This window comes from Myotis davidii, unplaced genomic scaffold (genome assembly GCF_000327345.1).
Source record: "Myotis davidii unplaced genomic scaffold, ASM32734v1 scaffold575, whole genome shotgun sequence".
NCBI lineage: Eukaryota > Metazoa > Chordata > Mammalia > Chiroptera > Vespertilionidae > Myotis > Myotis davidii.
In genome coordinates, this window is record NW_006290306.1 from 7,804,483 (window position 1) to 7,824,950 (window position 20,468).

At 49.1% G+C, this 20,468-nt stretch overlaps 1 protein-coding gene across 2 annotated transcripts in view; it reads left to right on the forward strand.

Moving 5' to 3' along the window:
- Positions 1–17,944, forward strand: part of RHBDD1 (rhomboid domain containing 1) — a 96,136-nt gene extending 78,192 nt beyond the window's left edge. For both annotated transcript variants that reach the window (XM_006763411.2, XM_015563671.1), the window contains exon 7: positions 16,590–17,944. In XM_006763411.2, the coding sequence (XP_006763474.1) occupies positions 16,590–16,681 (92 nt within the window). In that variant the 3' untranslated portion in view covers positions 16,682–17,944. The remainder of the gene's footprint in view (positions 1–16,589) is intronic.
- Positions 17,945–20,468: the final 2,524 nt, after the last annotated feature.

Here is a 20,468-nt window from a genome sequence, read left to right on the forward strand (position 1 = left end):
AGAACAACTCCAAGGCCACCAAATGAGTGTATCCATCCTAAAGCTCTCATCCTGGCTGCGTATCCTCCTGGCTGCTCTCTCCTGAGAGCCCCCCTCTGTTCCCATGGACCAGTTGGTAGCAGAATAGCTGCCTCTCCTATGATGGCCCCGGGGCTCGGGGAGGAGGCCTGCGCTGCCCCCAGCCTTGCCTCGGTCTGGATTCCGTGCCCCATTTCATAGGCCCTGACGGACCACCAGTGTTTCTCACCCAGGATTCCTCTTACACAGCCCTGGGTGTGACAGTCTAACCACATATTAGGACTCTGACCCTTCAGTGCCACACTCAACATTCTAAGCATAATTTGCCATCAAATACAGGTCTGAAATTTGGTCTGAAATCAGCTGGGTCATGTGCGCGCTCTTGAGCCAGGTGGGAAGAGAAGTCAGCTGAGGCACACAGACTTCTTTGATGGCAGGTTAACCGCGCACCTTTGAGTAAGTGTGGCCTGGCTTCGGAGCAGAGCCACGGCTCTCACGGTACCTGGATGCCAGGCTGACGATGCCTGAGGCCGCTGGGCCATGGCAGGGACCCCTTTCGCTTGAAACCTTGTTCCATGTTCCGAATCTCAGGCACATCACCATGTCAGGGAGTGAGAGAGAGAGTCCAGTTCCAAAGTGAACACAGCTGCCGAGGGACCTGGGTAAATTCCTTAACTTGCCTGAATCTGTCTCGGCATCTGTAAGACAAGGGCTGTCTAGGTCATCTCCAAGGCCTAGCTCACTTTAGAAATTCTGCCAAGATTTAATACTAGGCTCATTGCACTGGTCTCATGGGTGTGAATATATGCACTCATTTAAACCACGGATTTATATTCATCTTAGGCTTCAGTAAGCTTTTCAAGAGGAGAAACTGTGCCTTACCCGTCCTTATATCCCCTCAGTCTGGCCTGACACACAATAACTGGTTTCAATTAATATTGGTTGTTTAATTAAGGAAAGAGGGGAGAGGCGGCAAGTTGCTAAAAATTAAAAACAATCTCAGAAAATTCAGTGGAATGAGAAATTACAAGTTGTAAACCAACACAAAGAAGAGGCTGGAGAGATGACAACGAGAAAATTAGCCGTGCTCTCCCCCAGGCTGTTCCTGGTAAGGAAGACTGGCTGTTGTCCCTTATTGTTCGGGAAGTGCGTCAGCCGGTGCCCAGCGAGTGCCTAACCCCACACCCGACACACAGGAAGCACGCACCGAAATGTCAGCTGTCATTAGTAGGACGAAGAAGATGAGCCTTCCAGTTAACCACAGATTGTCAAACTAGGTGCATCGTCACTCAGTAGAACTAGAGCTTGAGAACATACAGACGTTCCACCAAATTTTCCTGGGCTTCACATTGGACTGGGGTACCCTGCCCTGGGGGCATCGTGCTCGGCACAGGGCTGTGGCTAGCTGAGCAGGGACTTGGCCTCACAGTGGTGTATGTGTTGCTTTTCTGAGTCCTGAGTGTCCAGGTGGGAACTTCTGTTGGGTCTCTTGTGCATTAAACGGAGATGCACAGAAGCGGCTATTTGATTTTTCCAGTTGGCTGAAAGATAAACAGGAGCTTCACCTGGCGGTGATTTGCCTAGGGCTCTCCAGGCACCAGGATACTCCCTGGTTTCTGGTGCCCGTCCTGGGGGCAGAGTGGAGGCCTGCCTGCCTGCAGCTGAGAGGGGATGACCCACCTGGAGCTGAGGGTACGATGGGAGAACTGGAGGTCTCGCCTGTAAGGAGCCCGGCCCACCCTGGGTGTCCTGCTGCTGCTGCTGCTGCCATTGCAGGCCGGGCGTCTCTTCCAGGCTGTGCTCTGTGGCTGGGGAGGCCCAGACTCTCCGCTCAGAGGGCCACACGGGCACCAGCTGTTCCGACTCACGCAGGAACTGCGTTGAGGGCCTGGGAGGATCGGGTCTCTTGGTGGTGGCCAGGACATTGTGTTTAAAGCCATGAGCTAGTCCTTCCCTTTCGTCAGCAGCTCCATTTCTAACATATAATGTTCAGATCTGAACTTTTATGGAGTCTCTCAAGGGTGAGTGTGGTGCCAGGACGATCACAGAGAAGAAAGAAAAGCCGTTTTTGTAGGACCACGGTGCAGCCTCTGGAGCCGATGCCCTGAGGCCCTCGCTCAAGAACACCTTGCTGGCCTCCCAGGGTGGTAAGGCCACTTCCCGATGCTCCTGACCCTTCTCACTCCCCATCAGCCGCTGGAAACCAGGCTGTCCTACCTACATCCCAGAAACTGTAGTGCAGCCCCCTAATGAGAGGGCGGTCAGGTGTGGAGCAGGGAAGTCTGCTTGGGAGCAGACACTGTCACGGTCGTGTGCAGAGGGCACGGGAATGCAGCCACCTCTGCTGCGTAAAGAAGAAACCTGGAGAAGCCCTCAGCTGAGAATGTCCACACTCATCTCCATCCCCTCCCTCCGCACTGCCTGGTGTACTGCACAGTAAGTTATGGTGACACTTGTAGAAACTTCCCTGGGTCTTGTATTATGAATCTAGTCTGAGCAACAGACAGAATGCAAGGGGGCAGACCACCGGTGTTCCAGATTAAAATAGTCCGTCCTCCTGTTCCCACTGGCATAGCCGTACCTGTCTGGTCACAGTCCCTGTGTTCTTGTTTGGAGACTCCGTGCAGTGTGGATTGGAGCAGGCATGCAGCCCCCCATGTCTGTGGCCCCAGGGACACTACGAAGGCATGAAGATGTGACAGCACAGGCTGCTCTTTCCTCAGGAGGAGTCCAAACCATGCTTCCAGGCAGGGCCTGGTGGCCATGGGCAGGGCGGGGTGGGGAGTGTGGGGGGGAGGCGGGTGGGCAGTGCAGGCCTCCTGCAGCCTCCTGTGCCTCCTCACCTGGTCCTCAGTCTGCACCATCTGCTCCTCCTGGATCTTGGTGATATCATGCCCCACCCAACCCACAACCTAAACCACCAGAAGACAGAGACAGAGGGAGGAGGCTAGTCAGTGACTTCCCAAGTCCAAAGCACGACTTTCGCTTCTGCCAAGTTGACACGTAGCAACGTCCAGGGAGCAGTGTCAGGACAGCAAGGTCTGTTGTAAATTACAAGATGTGTTAGCCTTACCCACCCACCACACCCAGCCTTGGCCCTCCCTCCTCCTTCCACCCTCTTTTTCTCCCCCCCCCTAATTGCAGCCTACTTTCAGTACTATTTTGTATCGGTTTCAGGTGTACAGCAACCATACACATTACAAAGTGATTCCCCCATAATTCAAGTACCCACCTGGTACCATACATAGTTATTGCAGTTTTATTTTTTAAAATATATTTTTTTATTGATTTCAGAGAGGAAGGGAGAGGGAGAGAGAGATGGAAACATTAATGATGAGAGAATCATGGATCAGCTGCCTCCTGCACACTGCCTACTGGGGATCGAGCCCGCAACCTGGGCATGTGTCCTTGCCAGGATCGAACCCAGAACCTTTCAGTCCACAGGCCGACGCTCTATCCACTGAACCAAACCGCTAGGACATGTAGCAGTATTATTGACTATATTCCCTATGCTGTACTTCACATCTCTGTGACGCTTGTGTAACTACCAATCTGTGCTTCTCAATCCCTTCACCTCCACACGCAGCCCCCCAGCTCCCTCCTCCCTTTAGACCGAGTGCCGCTCCCACCTTTAGCTCCTCGAGAACATTCATTTCCCTGAGAGGAAGTGGAAAGAGCTCAGTGTGAATTCATATATCAGGTTCTACGTCATTATGAGGAGAGGTGAGAAGGACACCATTCCATCTTTTATTATTTTTTTGGTTAATCCTCGCCCAAGGATATTTTCCCCCCATCGATTTTTAGAGAGAGTGAAAGGGAGAGAGAAACACTGATGTGAGATGTGAGAGAGGCACATTGATTGGTTGCCTACCACATGCTCCCCAACCAGGGTCAGGGACGAATCTGCAACCCAGGCATGTGCTCTTGATCAGGAATAGAACCCGTGACCCTTTGGTGCATGGGCCGACGCTCTAAGCCCTGATCCACACGTGACAGGCAGGGTGCCACTCCTGAAGCCTGCAGGCACAAAGGACTGTGCCAGTCAGCCACCGTGACAGTACTATTCTTGTGATTTGTTTCCCACGTGGAGGGGCTGCTTATGTGAAACGTGTGGCTTTGTCTATCCTGCCCGTGCCCTTTAAAGCAGCGTCAGCTTTTCCTGAGAGGCTTCAAACCAACAGGGCGAGGGCGAGCAGCCCCCCCTTTGGTACAAGTCACAGGTTACTAATGCTGTGACAGGCGGCCCGGCAGATCCGGTGGAAAACCAGCCACTGCCCTCCCGAGGCTCCTGCCTGCGTGGTCATTGGGTGCTGAGCCCTTGTTTAATAAATGAGGTGCTTGGGGCCCAGCGAGGCCAGGGACCTGTGCTCCGAGGGCCACAGTCTGGACCTTTTTCTGCACTCCTGCCGGCCCCGCTGCGTCTGGTTTGTGTTCAGCATGGTCTTGTCTTCATGACTGCCTCCCCGTTTTCTCTGTAAACATGAATATGAAATATATTTGCTTTGCTCCTCAGCCTTGCCTGCCCCCTGTGTGTCCGAAATAGCCGGCTGGAATTCATGAGAATGTTATGTCTTCAGATGTTTATAATCCAAAAGAATCCCTTATGGGTGTTGTTTTTGTGGGTTTTTTTTAATAATAAAACGACTTGGATATCGGTGTTTTCTGTTGGAAAGGCGAGCCAAGTTCACAGTGCGGCAATTACAATGCAATGCATTATGTGTAATTTGTAGTGCGCCCCAGGAGCAGGGGTAAACCCTGGAATGCCTGCGGCCCCTCAGCATAATTAGCAGGATCAAACCCCGTGCAGAGAGAGAGACAACAGTCCTCCTCCGAGGTCAATAAAAGTAAGGAAAAGTTCCGATAAAAGCAGTGCACCCCAAATTATATCAAGAGCAGCCCCTCTCTCAGCCTGGAGTGCGTCAAGAGCCTTCATTGCTAATTAAAGAAACCTTTTGAGGTTTAACAGCTCATAAATTCGCACTGGGAATGCCCTATTGTTCTGAGGTTACAAGTCTTGTCTTTGAAATGTAACAGTTGTACTTTTATATTGCATTCCTCCAAGAGAACCATTGTAAACACGAAGGGTTTGCGTTTCAACTTAAATTCGAACAATGTGGTTTGAAAGAGTTCCCCACATCAAAGAGAGACTGTTTGGGCATGTTTTATAAATTCTTTTTCTATAGTATTTAAAGCTACAAATGACTCATAGAAATGTGTTCCATTTAGATCCGTCCTGTCGGCGAGGCTTTTGCTGCCCTTATTTTTTCTACCCTAAGAGAATTGTCTGAAAACAGTCTAGGCCTTTTGCCAAGTCAGTTGCCCTTAATCTACTATCTTCAGATCCATAGAAACAATTCTGGAAATGTTGTTATACTGCATCTAAACAGCAACAAATGTTGTGCTTTTTCATGGTCATCTTTTTTTTTAACTCAAAATATCCACTGTATCAACTTGGATTTTTTTTTTCTTTATGAACCAGTTATAACCCCTTCCATCGCCTCTTATCCTCCATTTAAAACATAACAAAAACACTACCTTTTTTTTTTTCTTTTTGCTGAGTCAATGGTTAAAATGAAGAAAGGTCGGATGGTCAAGGGATAGATGTGGGTGCTGGCTTCCAGAGTGGTAGGAAGAACACTGGCTTTGATCCAGCCCCTGGGCGTCCAGGCATATCATTTGCTGGCTGTGAGACCTCAGGAAATCGCACACCTTCCCGGAGCCTCAGTTTGGCCCTCTGTGAAATGAGGACAGTGCCCACACCCACCTCCCTCCCTCCCATTCATTCATCCCTGGGGACAGAGTGTGAACACAAACCCTCCCTGTTCTGGCACCCTGCGTTACTGAAATAATTGGAGTCATGCGTCGTCACTATCTGCGGTTTCATGTGCTTTGATAGGATGTGATCTTGTGAGGGCTGAGGGCAAAGGGGGGACGCGGTCCCTCCTGAGGATTCGGTGTTTGAGCTGAGCACTGCAGGAGCAGAGGGGAGAGGAGGAGGGATAACTGGGGAGTGGGAGTTGAGGGAGGGCAGGCTTACTGGGCGGGTTGCGAATGTTGATCTTTATTCTCAAATGAAAGGAATCTTTGGATGGTTTCGGCAGAGGATAAAGTTGATCAGGAGATGTGTGCTTTTGAAGAGCTGTCATTACCATGTGAGGAAGGGCTGGTAGGAGGACCAGAGAGAATGGGAGATCGTTCAGGGGCTCCGCCACCAGTCCTGCCTCCCCAGGCAGGCACAGGCAGCACTGGTGGGAGGCGGGTGAAGAGGAATGGGTGAGTTTAGGGAGTGTTCGGTTAGAAAGGCAGGAGTTGGTGATGGGTTGAAAAGGGGCAGGTGCGGATGACGCTAGGGTCTGGGCATGTGTGACTAACCGGATGTACGGTGAGGACGTCCGCAGGGTGGGACAGCCTGGAAGGGATTATTAGAATAACAGGTACCACTGACCCTTGGTCGCTTTTCACTGTGAGCCAGGTGCTGACATCCTTTCATTCATTTATTTCAGAGCACGCCTGTGACGTAGGTCTCCGCACCACACAGATAAGAAAATTGAGGGTCAGTGAATCAGGTACCAACCTGTCCAAGGGCACAGAAAAAGGGGAAGAGCCAGTATCCACACTGAGCCAGAGCCAGGGCACAAAGGGGCACACGTGTAAAACTGTAATGCCCACTCCAAACCTGACAGGAGGGTTGGGTGATGCGGGATGCAGTGGCTGAAAGAGAGAACAGGAAGCCAGGCGATGGAACAGACCTCCGAGAGACCTCGCTCTGGTCCTGCCCTCTGGGCTGTGCACAGTGGGAGGGCCTCTTCTCCTGGGTGTTCGTTTCCCATCTCCAATGGAAGCAGATTGGATGTCACCATCCTGAGAGCTCCCTTCCCTGCTTGGAATATCCATGATTTTTATGATGGGCCGATGCACCTCACACAGAATCTCATTCCAGGCTTAAGCAAATCTTTGAAGTTTCTTTCTTAAAACTATAGCTGGGCCCTCAGTGCCAGCTTTCATGGCCACAGCACACAGGCAGATTTTCCCAGAGGCTCAGAGGCAACCTGTTCCTCCCCCTAATCTAAATCCTCAGTTATCCGTGGTAAGCCGAATTCCAGATTCCTAATGTGGAATTTGAAGTCCAGAAATAAGTTCTGAGATCTCCCTTTCTGGTCATAAAGTAAGTTTTGTTTTACTAGAAATGATTAACAGGCATGTAAGAGTAAGTCAGTTCTGTTGTTTTGAATATCTGCCCATAGCAGATGGACAGATATATGTCTGTTTTAGAATCATTACTTAGCAATTCTAGGTCAGCTTGAGCCAGTTAGAGGCAGGCTGTCTGAAGGGGGTGAACAGTCTGGAGAAGGCCCCCAGGTCTGCCTGAGGCTGGGAGAGCTTGTGTGTTAGAGGTGTGTGTGTGTGTGTGTGTGTGTGTGGTGGTGCGGGGGGGTGAAATGGGGCTCAGGATCAGAACTTGGTATAGGTGAGAGTGAGTTAATCAGACCTGAAAGAACACATAATAAGTGGTAATTAGGTTCAGGGTTGGGTTGAACACCATGAAATACAGACACAAACATGTTTTTAAAATGACTTGCAGATTCCAGGAGGTGTATCACACCTCAGAATTCCGCCCCTCCCCGTGCTCACACTGACCCACATACAGAACCTCTCAGTTCTTAGGTGCAGAGCAAGGTCCTGCTTGTTTGTATTTTCCCCAGACGGCCCCTCGCTGCCACTTATCTCGCAGGGCTTATCCCCTCTGAGAGAACTAAAGGTCGAGCCGTCCTCACCTTCCGCGTTATCGAGGCCTCGGTGGAGGAGCCCACCCCGATTCTGAGAACACTGGCTGCAGCCATTCAGATTCACGGCTCTATGCTTTTGACAAGGTTGTCCTTCTTCTTGACTTATTTTCACCCCCTCCCTCTCCTGCCTTTGTGTTTAACCCGCCACGTGCACATCTGGCTGCAGCCCTCCAGCTGCTCTCTGTTCTTGTGGTGGGGTTGGGCGGGAGGCCCCCAGCCTGTCCCCCACCAGTTTGGGCACCTTTCAGACTGGCTGAGATGCCCCCTCATGGCAGGGTTCTCTCAGAACAGTTGGTCTTCCTGTCATTCCACCCGCGAGAGAAGGATGCCCAGCGGCTTTCGGCGTCTGTGAAAGAGCTTTGAACCAGTTACAGTCTCAGGGACGGTTTCCTGGGCCAGGGACCGTTTTGGTAATTAGCCGCCGATATCAGCATCCCTGGACATGTAGTTGCGTACAAATCAGGCTGGTGCATTTGAAAAGTAAAAATAATTTGAATTTTTAAAGTTGTTAAGATAGCATTCAGCTTAGAGTTACAGAATACATCTCATATATTGGCCTGTTTCTAGTGATTGAAAGTTCTCTTAAGTACCCGGAACCCCAGAGCCCAGGCAAACTTCCTACATTTCATAGAGGAAACAAACAAGGTAGCCCTCTCTCAGCATTTCTCTCTCAGGACGTGGTAGCTGGTTAGTGGCCACGGCCAGAAACCTCTCCAGATTCCCCCACTGTGAGATTTCCTACCTTCCACCGTGACCTGCTTCTCTCTGTGCTCTCAGCCTGTGGTCGGCCTGGTCCTCTTGTCCCCCTCCCTGCCCAGCCCTGATGCATGTAGTTGGTTCTTTGTTTATCCAGCTGACATGTATGATGCACCCACCATGTGCCGGGCACCGGATCCAGAGATGAATCCCTTGGTTCCTGGGATTGAGCACTTCTGGGCCAGTTGCCTCACCTCTGGCGTTGTGACCAGCGTCTCCAGGGCACTCCTGTAACTGGATGCTCTGTTCCCCGGGAGAGGGGGCTGCTTTGCTATGTTACCTTTAAAATCGTGGCGTCTGCAGTGGGCATCCCAGCATGACCTGGGAAACCACCAGCGTCTTGGCTCAGGACAGAAGACTGGCTCCGACAGAACCAGACGGCAGGCTGGTGCCGATGATGGTCAAAGCCACACAAAACCCCAGAGCACATGGCTGCATTCATCCAGTCCCAGTGTCCCTAAGGCGGGCTGGCAGCGCCAGACTCACAGAGGTCCCTGTGGAAAAGGCAGATTCCTGCCCTAGCTGGTTTGGCTCAGTGGATAGAGCGTCGGCCTGCGGACTGAAGGGTCCTGGGTTTGATTCCAGTCAGGGTACATGCCCAGGTTGTAGGCTCGGTCCCCAGTAGGGGGTGTGCAGGAGGCAGCCGATCACTGATTCTCTCTCATCATTGGTGTTTCTATCTCTCTCTCCCTCTCCCTTTCTCTCTGAAATCAATAAAAATATTTTTTAAAAAAAGAAAAGGCAAATTCCTGGGCCTCACCAGACGTTGATCTAGATTCTCCCACATTAGATCCTAGACCAGTGATGGCGAACCTATGACACGTGTGTCAGAGGTGACACGCGAACTCATTTTTTTGGTTGATTTTTCTTTGTTAAATGGCATTTAAATATATAAAATAAATATCAAAAATATAAGTCTTTGTTTTACTATGGTTGCAAATATCAAAACATTTCTATATGTGACATGGCACCAGAGTTAAGTTAGGGTTTTTCAAAATGCTGACACGCCGAGCTCAAAAGGTTCACTCACCATCACTGGGAACCTGCCTCTCCCCATCGCCCCTCCTGAGAGTTTGGACATGGCTGCTCTGGATCAGTGTGCAGTGTTCAGAGTCTCACAGGTCGTGTTTGTGCAGGATTGAGGCATGGACGCAACAGGTGGGACCTGTTACCTGGTTCACCGTATTTGCTGCTAGTCCATCACCAAGCCTAAGGGTCAGCTGTCCCTTCCTGCCTCAAGGCCATCGGTTCCCCTGATGTGCGGTTACCTGCATCCAGTGGGACCTGGACTTGTCCCCTGAGTGGTCCCTTTCATCAGCCGTTTCCAACCTAAGTTTTCTTTGTCCTTTTCCAAAAGTCTCCTATGGACTCTCCATCTTATTTTCCTTATCCCTTGATTTCTTGGGATGGTGTTTACTTGTTTTTTCATGCCCAGATGTTAAAGGGTGTTTTCAGAAGATTGAGATTCCTGAGAGAAAGATGTGCCAATTTCAAATGGCCCATGGTTTCAAAAGTAGTGAAAACATTACCTTGGGCCTTTGCTTAAAGAGCTGGAAATTGGGCTGTCTCTGATTTGAAACTGAATTGAGAAAAAAACAACAACAAAAGGTCTAAATGTCATCAGCTGTGCTCCTCTATACCCCTGTCTGAGCACGGGGTTTGTGGCTCTGGGCACCAGGCACATCCCCACGAACACTGACGGCCCTTCTCAGCCTCACTTCCTCCTCCTGCCTTCCGCTGGGCTGGTTCAGGAAGGGGCAGCAGGAAAGAGAATGGGGGCAGGTGTCAGTGGGTGAGAATGTGAACCGGTAAACAGCCACTTTGCTTAGGTTCAAAGGAAATCTATTTTAGTATTACTGCATCCAGGGTTTGCACAGATGGTATCTGTGTGTCTCTTCTAATGTGGAGTTAGAGCGACACAGATCATTCCAGCTAAAGCCTCCGCTGGGCAGGGCCGTGTGCGCCTTAGCAAGAGTGAATCCTGGGCTTAGAACTGGTTAAAATATCCGCATCCACGGCCATGCCCAGCCTGTCTCCCTCTCCCACTGCCTGCCCGTCTCTGCGCTGGGAGAAATCCGGTATGACGTAGGAGCTGCTAGACGCTGGCAAATACTACCCAGGTTTCGGAGCATCCAGACAATAAACAGCTCCGTAACATTGGCTGCGGCAGCTTCTGTGGAGACCATCTGTTTCAAAACAACCCTAATTGTGCTTTGGAGGTGGAATGCTTTGTTGGCTGGAATTTGTCCTCATTTTCTCCCACAGATTCAGCGTCCTGGGCCTCTGGTTCCACCTGCTGGCAAGTGTAGGGACTGCAATGAGACCCAGCGTGGATCTTTTCAGTTGAAAGAATAATCTGTGCAAAAATCTGTGCTATATATACACCGTATGTAGCATAGTGGTTTCCAAAAGCTGCCGCAGGTCAGAATCGCCTGGGAGTGCATTATAAATACAGCGGCCAGGGCTCTGTGCCAAGCCCTCGGAGTGGAAAACCCTCTCAAACAATTCATCACACCGGCGTTAGAGAATTATCACCTGGAATTCAGCACCTGGAGGTCAGGGATGACCCCACCATGTTCTACTCATCCCCAAACAGGGGAGTTCCAAAGCCCGGTGGAGGTACACACTCCTTCTTCTTCCAGTTTATCCTGTAACCCTTGGTGGTGCCGGTCAGAGCTTTATCCCCTCAGAACTCATCAGAACTGTTTAAAATGGGAGAACCTGGCAATCTCTATGTAAGCCAGTGTTCCCGGCGGCAGTGCCAGTGAGGAGTCCTGCTGACAGCGTGACCCTGATATGATGGGGAGGGAGGGGCACCTCACCCCGGTGGTTTTCCCCAAACCCACATCCCCAGACTCATCCTGAGAAAGCAACAGGCCAACCAAACCCAGGGACTTCCTCCAGCCTGCCGGGCCGGCCCTCCAAGATGTCAGGGTCACGGGAAACGGCCACAGCCCGCGGAGACGAAGGAGTCGTGACAGCTAACTGCTGTTGGATCCTGGAACAGAGAAGGGGAATTGGTGGAAAAACTGGCGGAATCCCAATGAAGTCTGGAATGTAGTTACTAGTAACGTACCGTCTCTGCCAGTGGTTTCTTGGTTGACAGTTACTCCATGAGAATGCAAGATGTTAACACAGGGAAATTGAATTGTCTGTGTTATCTTTATAACTTTATACCTCAAATTACCCCAAACTTAAAAGTTTATTAGAAATTAAAATGTAAGAACGAGGGGCACTGAATTAGACCAAATGAGTTTGAGGGCGTTACCAAAGAGCCACGGTTCCCACCCAGCTACCAGGAGTCACAGCCAGACTGGGAGCCCCGGCAGCAGGGTCCCCAGAGCAGCCACCCAGCCAAGGGACGGAGAGGAGGCAGGCTGCTGTGTGCCACTGGCACTCTCCCATCTCCAGTCAGCTGACCCTGACATCTCACCAGGGAAACAGTCGGGGAATCCTGGCCCTCTGTGCAGAAGTATAAAGTGTCTAGTCCAGCCCCCTGAGCTCAGGTGAGGAGTCTGGGGCCCAGGGAGGAGGGGGACTTGTCCAAGGTCCTAGTGGACAGTGCAGGTCAGATTTCAAGTCAGTGGACTTAGAAATCCCCCAAATTAACCAACCACAGGAGGAAGAAAAGTACAACAGGTAAAGTTGCAACTAATGTGAGCTCCATTTCAAAGCTCTTCCTTTTTAAGACTCCAGACTGTGTTTTATAACGGAGAAATCCCCACTGTTGCTGGCTTGATAGGCGGAGGAGTGGATATGTGAACTTTTCTTTCTCCAGTCACATCTAAATGTGACTTTTCTTGTAAACCATAATTAACTTACATTTGTATGAACGTTATAAAGTTTTAGGTGAATGTCAAACTATTTTTAAAAAGATAGATGGAAATAGATGGATAGATAGATAATTATACTTAGTGACTCAAAAAGTACAGTGGTCTTACTGTCCATAAACCTCTCCTTTTCAAGGAGTAGGTTGGACTTGGGCTTCCTTCCATGCTTTCTCCGTCTTTATCAGTAATGACTTAACAACCATCTTTTTAGAAGGAATTTTGGAAGCTTTGTAATTTATGGAATTCTAATAAACTAACATTTCAAAGAAAGGATGTGGGTCCCAGGCTTCTGCCCTCTTTTGACAAGCGAAATCTCAGAGACCACTGATTTACTTGAGGGTTCCTGATTTCATATGAAAAAAGTGATTGCCTCTTTAGCTCCCCAATTTAAGGGAAAGATGTGCTGTCCTGTGACTTCACTTGAGTGTAATTTCACTTGAGTATAATGATGGTATGGAGTGCTCATCCGATCATGAGCAGGTCCATGAACACCAGCAAATTAACCATCTGTACGTACAAGGGTGGCGGACTGTGGGGCAGGTGGCCATCAATGCACGGTGTTCATTTTGGCAATTCCTACCGGGATGAAATCACTTCTCCTCCCTTAGATGTAAAACGCAGAGGTTTCTGCATTATACATAAGGGTAGAGAACTGAACATGCTCCCATCAGGAACCACGGATCAATAAATCTTATGATCTCACTACTGGTGCTGTAATTGAGCCAAATCATCTCAAACTGGGCGCTGGTCCCGAGGTTCTTGAAGGCATGCTCACTGTTTCTTTGAGTAAAATTAAGGGCTCACCGGCATTTACAAGAACGCAGAGGCAAGGCTCATCAGTTCTAGTGTTCTGCACCCACCTCATCCCAGGCCATTCCTCCCAGACCATAGCTGTTCCGCGCCTGACCTCGCGCAGCAGGGAAAGGTCTCGCTGGGCCTCCCGTTTCCCCGTGGCTCCTCCACGTCACAGAACTGTGCCACTGACTGGAGCGGGCCAGTTACCTTTTTGTCTCTCTTTCTTTGAAGGCAGATGTTTAGTAACTAGCAACTTCATAAAACCCTGCCAAATGGTCTTCAAACCGAACTGGGCTCTGTCTTTTAAAAGTCACTGTTTTCGTCATTTTACTTTGCAGTTGCCTTATCCATTTTATCTTGTATCTCTCTAACAAGTAGACATTTAACACACAACTCGCGATGACGATAGAGGTTAATAACCAAGCATCCAGTGCTTGGCAGGTGTTTCTGCATGCATTTTATGGACTTCAACTCTTCTGACCCTCCCAACAGCCCAGCAAAGTGTCTGCTCTCACTGTTCCCATTTTATAGGTAAGGAAACTGAGGCCAGGTACAGGTAACCTGCTTGCTCGAGGATATGTGGCTAAAAAGGAGAGAAGTTGTGATTTAATCCAGGTCATCAAACTCCAGGGTCCCAGAACAGTTCCTGGTAGTGACCTCTTCAGCAGCATCTCCTCACAGTGACCCAATGTGCGCCTGCCCAGGTGAAGGCCTGCAGGGTGCCCCTCTGGTTCCAGAGAGGCAGGGTGCCCTCCCAGTTCCCTATCAACACTTTTCCAGTGCACCCAGGGGGGCCTCTCCTCTGTCCACCCAGCTGAGGCCCGTCTGGTTCATTTCTATTGAAATAGGGGACTGTAACAGGGCTCTATGAGCAAAAGAGTGATTATTGTCCCTCTCATGGTATGAGTTCCCTACTTTGACATGTGGCGTTTCTTCTGCTGGCTCAGCCTGTTTCTCCTCGAATGCCCTGCGAAGGGGTCCGGTGAGCCTTTGTGCTGGTTGCTCACTACAAGAGCTGGAGCCCAGAAACCTCCACCACTGGGCTCTCTCACTCTTCCCGGCCTTTCCCATCATGGAGACATTAACTGTCAGGCTCTTCCCTTTGGATGCTGGGAGTCCCTGTAGGTGTCTGAGCCTCCACAGGTCGGCGCCCTGAGGCTCAGGGTTCACATGCCAAGCCGAGCTTGCACCCGGCTCTGCCCGCAGCGGGGTCTCACCGTTCCCTGCCCGCGCTCATGAGTCAATTAAGAATAGTCTTGTTAAACACAACTGTTAAAGGCAAAGCAGGACTTGGGTTTTATAACATCTAAGAAGTAAACTAATGGTAATTGGATTCATGAGGTTCAATGTAATTTCAAAGCATTTACCACTTTGAACAAAGAGAAATTCCTTTACAGATGTGTATGGCAAAGGCCATATCCAGTAAAACTTTGAACCTTACAGCAGTCATAAAATCTGTATGGTGAGAGTCGTAAGCCTATATGTTTGGATATCATCTTTAATGAAAGTTGATAAATTGACAGATATAGGGTGGGGCAAAAGAAGGTTTACAGGTGTTAGAATGGAAAATAACACAATGATGAATAAATAATAATAATACAAGAATAAACTCTGTGTTTTGCATATTCACAGCTGTAAACCTACTTTTGCCTCACCCGCTCATTCATTGGAGTGGAAAAACCTGAGGTGGCATCTCCCCAGCAGGCATGATGGGCCCAGGCCTGCCCTGTTCACTCTGGTGTGCCAGCCAGGAAGGGCTCCGGGGGTCAGCAGGGGTGATTCTCCGGTGGTCTCAGAGGGAAGGGAGACCCAGAAATATGGGAAAGCAGACATACGAAGGAGGTACTTTTGACCATCTTCTAGAAATCTCTCCTTGTCTAACCATCTTTACATGTCCGTATGTTACCTGCAAGCATCTTTGACAAGGTGCCACGCTTACGGAGTAAGCAGGAGGGATCCGCTGTTCACTTGTTTTCCCTCCTGGCTGGAACCCCTTGCCCACCCTTCCCAGCTGGGCCAATGGTGGGGAGAGTATTTACCCCACCCGTGCCCCCTGAGTCAGTCCTGTCAGGACCCCGGTGGGCAATGTTGGGTGTCGTTTTGTCTGGCTGTAACATATACCCTTGGAGGTCCCAGGCAGGTGCCGCTGGGTCAAGCCTGTATGTTTATTGAGCAGCTTCTGTGTGTCCAGGACTGTACCGGGCACTGGGGAGTAGAGAGAACGGTCAGAGATGTCACCTGCCATTTAAAGCTTAGGATCCTGGTAGGAGAGAGAACAGGCATGAACAGTGGCTGCCTTCACTGGCAGGTTGCATGAGGACCACCAAGAGGAAGGTGCTGGAAGCTGAAGAGCTAGAGTTGGGAGAGGACTCTCCCATCAGGAGTGCCAGGAGGCAGTGGGTTCAGATGGGGCAGGGGAAAGTGAGTGAGACACCTGGTCGATGTAGGCAATGGAAGTGAGCCTTTCAGAGCGAGTTAACAGGGTTAGCATGGTCACAGGAGTGGAAGGTACAACCTTTTAGGTCCACGTGCTTAAAAGTAAACCTGCTGCTTCCCCATATCTATGGGTGGTGCCCTGCATGGCTGCCTCATGGAGACTGTTGAATCTCTTAGTAGATTTAGGCTGCTGGTGCCGAAGTCAAGGACTGCCTATTTTTATTCCTTCATTACTCCCCTAATGCCTGAAAAAGTGTTTTCGTGTGCGTGTGTGTGTGTGTGTGTGTGTGTGTGGTGATTGAAATGCTTCTATCATTGTGAACTATATTTTTGGTATGTTTGCAGCCCCAAGAAACCCTTTGTAGTAATGATATCCATTATCCTTCATATGACCTTCACATATTATGCCTGCACATTTGTCTGCCTGCCCAGATGTTGGTCATTATGGTAATGCAGTCCCTGCGCCGTGGCCCATGATGCCCCGGGGAGCTTGTGCATTTCAGGCTGGGAGGGGCAGGAGGCACAGGTTAGAGGGAGGAAAAGAGAGGACTGCAGGGGCCGATCAAGAGAAACCAACCAGCGCACCTGGTGGGAAGACATAGACGGTGACAAGTTATTTCTGAGCATTAAAAAATAAATAAACCAAGCCCTTGAGACATTAGGGATATTACATGATGTAAATGATGGAGCACGGTGGAAGGAATAATTAAAATCAGAAGACTGTTAGGAAGCTTCAGAATGAGTCAAATTAGGTTCATAGGCTGGACCACACTAAAAATATTTGCTGGATGTTGAAATGTAGTATTGACAGCTAACATTGAAATATGTTGTTCTATTTCTGTTTCGTGCTACAATGAAGATGATGCCCAGGCCATTTTCCCCTTTGGAGTCCCAGGGTGCGGTGCCCTGTAAATGTCCGAGCAGTGGACGGGCTGTGTGTGATTTTCCCTGTGCTTTCTCATGACAGGCAACAGCAGGAACACCGCCCCGTCCTATGGGTTCCAGCTGCCACCAGAAGAAATGAGGAGAACACGGCTTCACAGATTCGACCGCCAGTGAGGATGCGCGCAGCACCAGCAAACAGCGGTGGTGTAATTACTGCCCATGTGGTTCCCCCCAAACCCTGATGACTGTGAACAGAAGCAGAGAGCGGGTTATGGTCCCGACAGCTCAGATCTACCTTGCCCGTCTGTCTTCTGTGGCCCCAGGAGCCTAGAGTCCCAGACAGGCTGGTTGCCCTGAAACCAGCCTCGCTCAACAGCCTCCTGCGAGCGGCCTTTCCCCTGGCCTTGCTTTCTCACAGACAAGGTCAGTGCCTCCACGTAAGGACCAGTTTCCACACTCCTTCCTCTCGCTGTTGACTCCACGGCGCCCCTGCCTTGTTTTGTTTTTGAGGACTCTGACCTTCACCAGGAGATCTGTCTCCACCAGCTCCAGCTCCTAGGATGGGGCTTGATTCCACCTGGCCTGCTCCGTGTTTGACTTTGCAGGAAGTTAGGAGCCATGCCTCCTGGCACGTTGCCATGGCGACTCCCCAGGACCAGGATGTCGCTCCCACCGCACTGTGTTCCTATCTCCTTGTGCAGGAACCCCAGCTCCTAGGGCCCCTGCATCTGGATGGTGCTGGCAGTGCACTTGTTTGGTCTCATATTGCTCGGCCTTACAGTGTGTCTGACAGAAAAGCTTTAGTGAGGTCAGGTGGGGAAAGCGCACTCAATGGACATCAGGAGGCACCAGCCTGGGGCAGCCTCCCTCGTGGCCGTCTGCGTGCCTGGGCTGGGACTGGTATTTAACCCGTCAGCAAAGCAGCAGGTGCCACATGCAGAGCAGAGCCAGGGCGTCCGCGGTGTGTTCGCTGAGAAATCGCACAGGAGGAAGCCTTTTCTCATCCAAGTGCCTTTTCATTGGCCACTGCAATAGCCACTTGTCTACTCAAGTGTCCGAGACACTCCCCTGCTGTCTGGCCAATCAGTTAAGTGCTTCCTGGTGCTTCTGTTTTGTGAAAAGGACAGTCGATATCACTGATGTCTTAGTCACTGAGATATTTATTTTTTAAGAGTTGGAAGCAGAAAAATATCTATTTCAATTTATCTAAGATTTGTATAGAGTTTTCTGATTATGAAAGTAACATACATGTCCCTTGTATATGGATAATGCAAACATGTTATGGAAGAAGATAAGCCACATGTTAACAGAGGTTATTTTGGGGAGCGGAGCAAAAAGGATTTTGCTTTCTGATTTTTATAATTTTATATTGCTCTTTTAAACATGTATTTATATATATGTGTGTGTATCACTTTGGCAATAAGAAAACTGATTTATATAATAATAAATCAAGAAATATATAATCAAGAAAATAATCAAGAAAATTGTTTTTTTCAATGCATTAAGCCTAATAACTTTATATGGAAAAGTATTGTTTATTGGGTTTTTGGTTTTTTTTTTTGGTGGGGGGGTTTGCTGTTGAGTCCAAGAATAGTAGCTCCTGGCTGTATTTGACTGGTCAGATACAAAGACTCTGGAGTTGGATTTGGGAAGATGGAACTGTAATATGCATACCTTCTTTATTTATGGACTAGAACATCGCTAAGCTATAGAGAAGAGGAAAGGTCATTTTAGTTATAAATATAAACCAGTTATCTTAGCACAACAGTAAAGATGTTCTGGAAATTATTATACTTACTTCATTCTGTTAATAGGTTTGCCTGTAACCAGGGTTTATTATTTCCCATGTCCATCTGTTTTCATTTGTTTCCTACAATAAGGAATCCCCAAAATTATGCCAACAAAAATAAGTGTATTGGGAAAATGATCTCTAATAGGGAATAAGCACATAGAGCTGGTTTTTAAATTTGATGTCTTTGCTTGAGAGCAAGTTCTTGATTGTCTATTCAATAGCCATTTCCCAGGTTGGTTGTGGTCAGTCGACTTATGAGACCTCTTAATTCAGAATCTTGGTTCTCAAGATAAAGGACTGGTCATTCCTCTGAATGACCTTGCAAGTATTGCCTGTGATCACGAAGTTGTACATGGCTGTTCAAGCCTCCTCCATCGTTTCGTCTGCTGCTGAGGCGCAGACTGAGCCGTCAATGTCTGGTTTTCGCAGGACCAGAGCCAGGCTACATATTTGGCATCTGTTCTGCTGCCTGGGGAGTGAGTTAGCTAAAGTGGTGAGATCTGACACCAACCAAACTGGGAGACAGAGGGTGTGTCCGACCAGGCCTTCTTGTTCCCAGTCTTAGTTTCTCTCAACAGATTCAGTATTCAGTGAAGAATTGTACCCAATGAGTCATTTTTAAAAACCTATCACCTCTTCCTTCCCCTTCCCATGGATTATTGAAATAATTTCTTATATTTTTTTGCCCATCATCTTTCATTTTAGAATCTCAGACTCTGCATAGAATGACCTTAAAAATCTCTCAATCCCTTGCTCTGCTTAATACTTATAATACCCCTGCACTCAGTTCTATGTAGCTCTGCCCATTAATCTTCCAAAATCGCCTCTTGTAATGGCACTCGTTATCTCCTACCTCTTATTGTCTCTGTTGCCAAAGGATAAAGGTCAAACTCATTAGCCTTGACCCTGCAGGTGCCACCGAGCCTCTGGGCCTCATCCCCGTTTATCCATGAGTCTGTGCTGACCGGCTCACCGCCTAACCTGTGACTTAATTTGTGATGCACTGTCACATGGAGCAGCCTTTTCCTCTCCCTCTGCCCAGCAGAGCCTCCCTGACCTGCCCCAGACACCTCAGCCCCACCTGATCTCGCCCCCATCAGATCCACTGCGCCTGCCGGGCCGTCCTCACGGTGTCCACAACCTACTGGAATTGCTGGTTATCCACCAGCAGAGGCTGTCTCTCTCTCTAGAGCAGGGACCATGACTGTTTCTGTGTATCTCCTTGTACTCCAAACAAGGCTTTGTCTGGACCATCAGAATCAACAAACCTGTGTGGACTGAAACAGAGAGCAGCTCATTATACTGTCACCACGGGAAGGTGTGAAAAGATGTGCCGGTTGTTTATTAATATTGTTGTACGCCCCCTGGACCCCCTTGGATCACATCAAGGGAAGGATAACTTGAAAGAAAGCATTTGCCCATAGAAATAGAAACTGGGGTCTTCCCCAAGTCTTCATAGGATGACAGGCCTACTGATGAGATGGTGGGGAGATAGCACCAACCTGTGTCACTAAGACACCCCCCACCTCACTGAATGCTGTGACCCAGAGCACAGCTGCGAGTCCAGCATATCCAGGTGGCCACTGCACTCCTGCAGGTCTGCGTTTGATGTGTCTGTGCTAACATTTTTCCTTCTTCTGTGGAATTTAAGAGCACGGAGAGCGTTATCTTGACATTGTGTTCAGATAGAAAGAACTGGCAGATTTGAAAATACAATTTATACCTTATGAAGGAAAACGAACATTGCTCATAGAAATCATTAAATTTGCTGGTAGTAGGGAGAGAATGGTGCCACAACCTCAGTATCAGAGCACACCCAAGCAAAACCTGAAAACAACCCCTGCCACACGCCCTGTGTGGGACCTGGCCTAGGTCCTTATTAAGTATTGACAGGAGCTGCTTGCCTGCAGGCCAGGGTTTCTGCCTGGAAGCCGTGAAGTTCTTTCTGTCTCTCACTCTATTTTCCCCTTAAAAAAACCTGGTGTGGTGCCTGGAGGGAAGTTGCTAAAAACAAATCAAACAACCAAAAAGTATGTGACACCATAGATTCTTGGAATTTACTTGAGGTCCTTAAAAGTTTCTGCCTAACTTTAATCTCGAGAAGCTGCCTCTTGATAAGATTCTCTCCCCCAACAATTAAAATGAGCTTGCACAGCCGTAGCCGCAGAT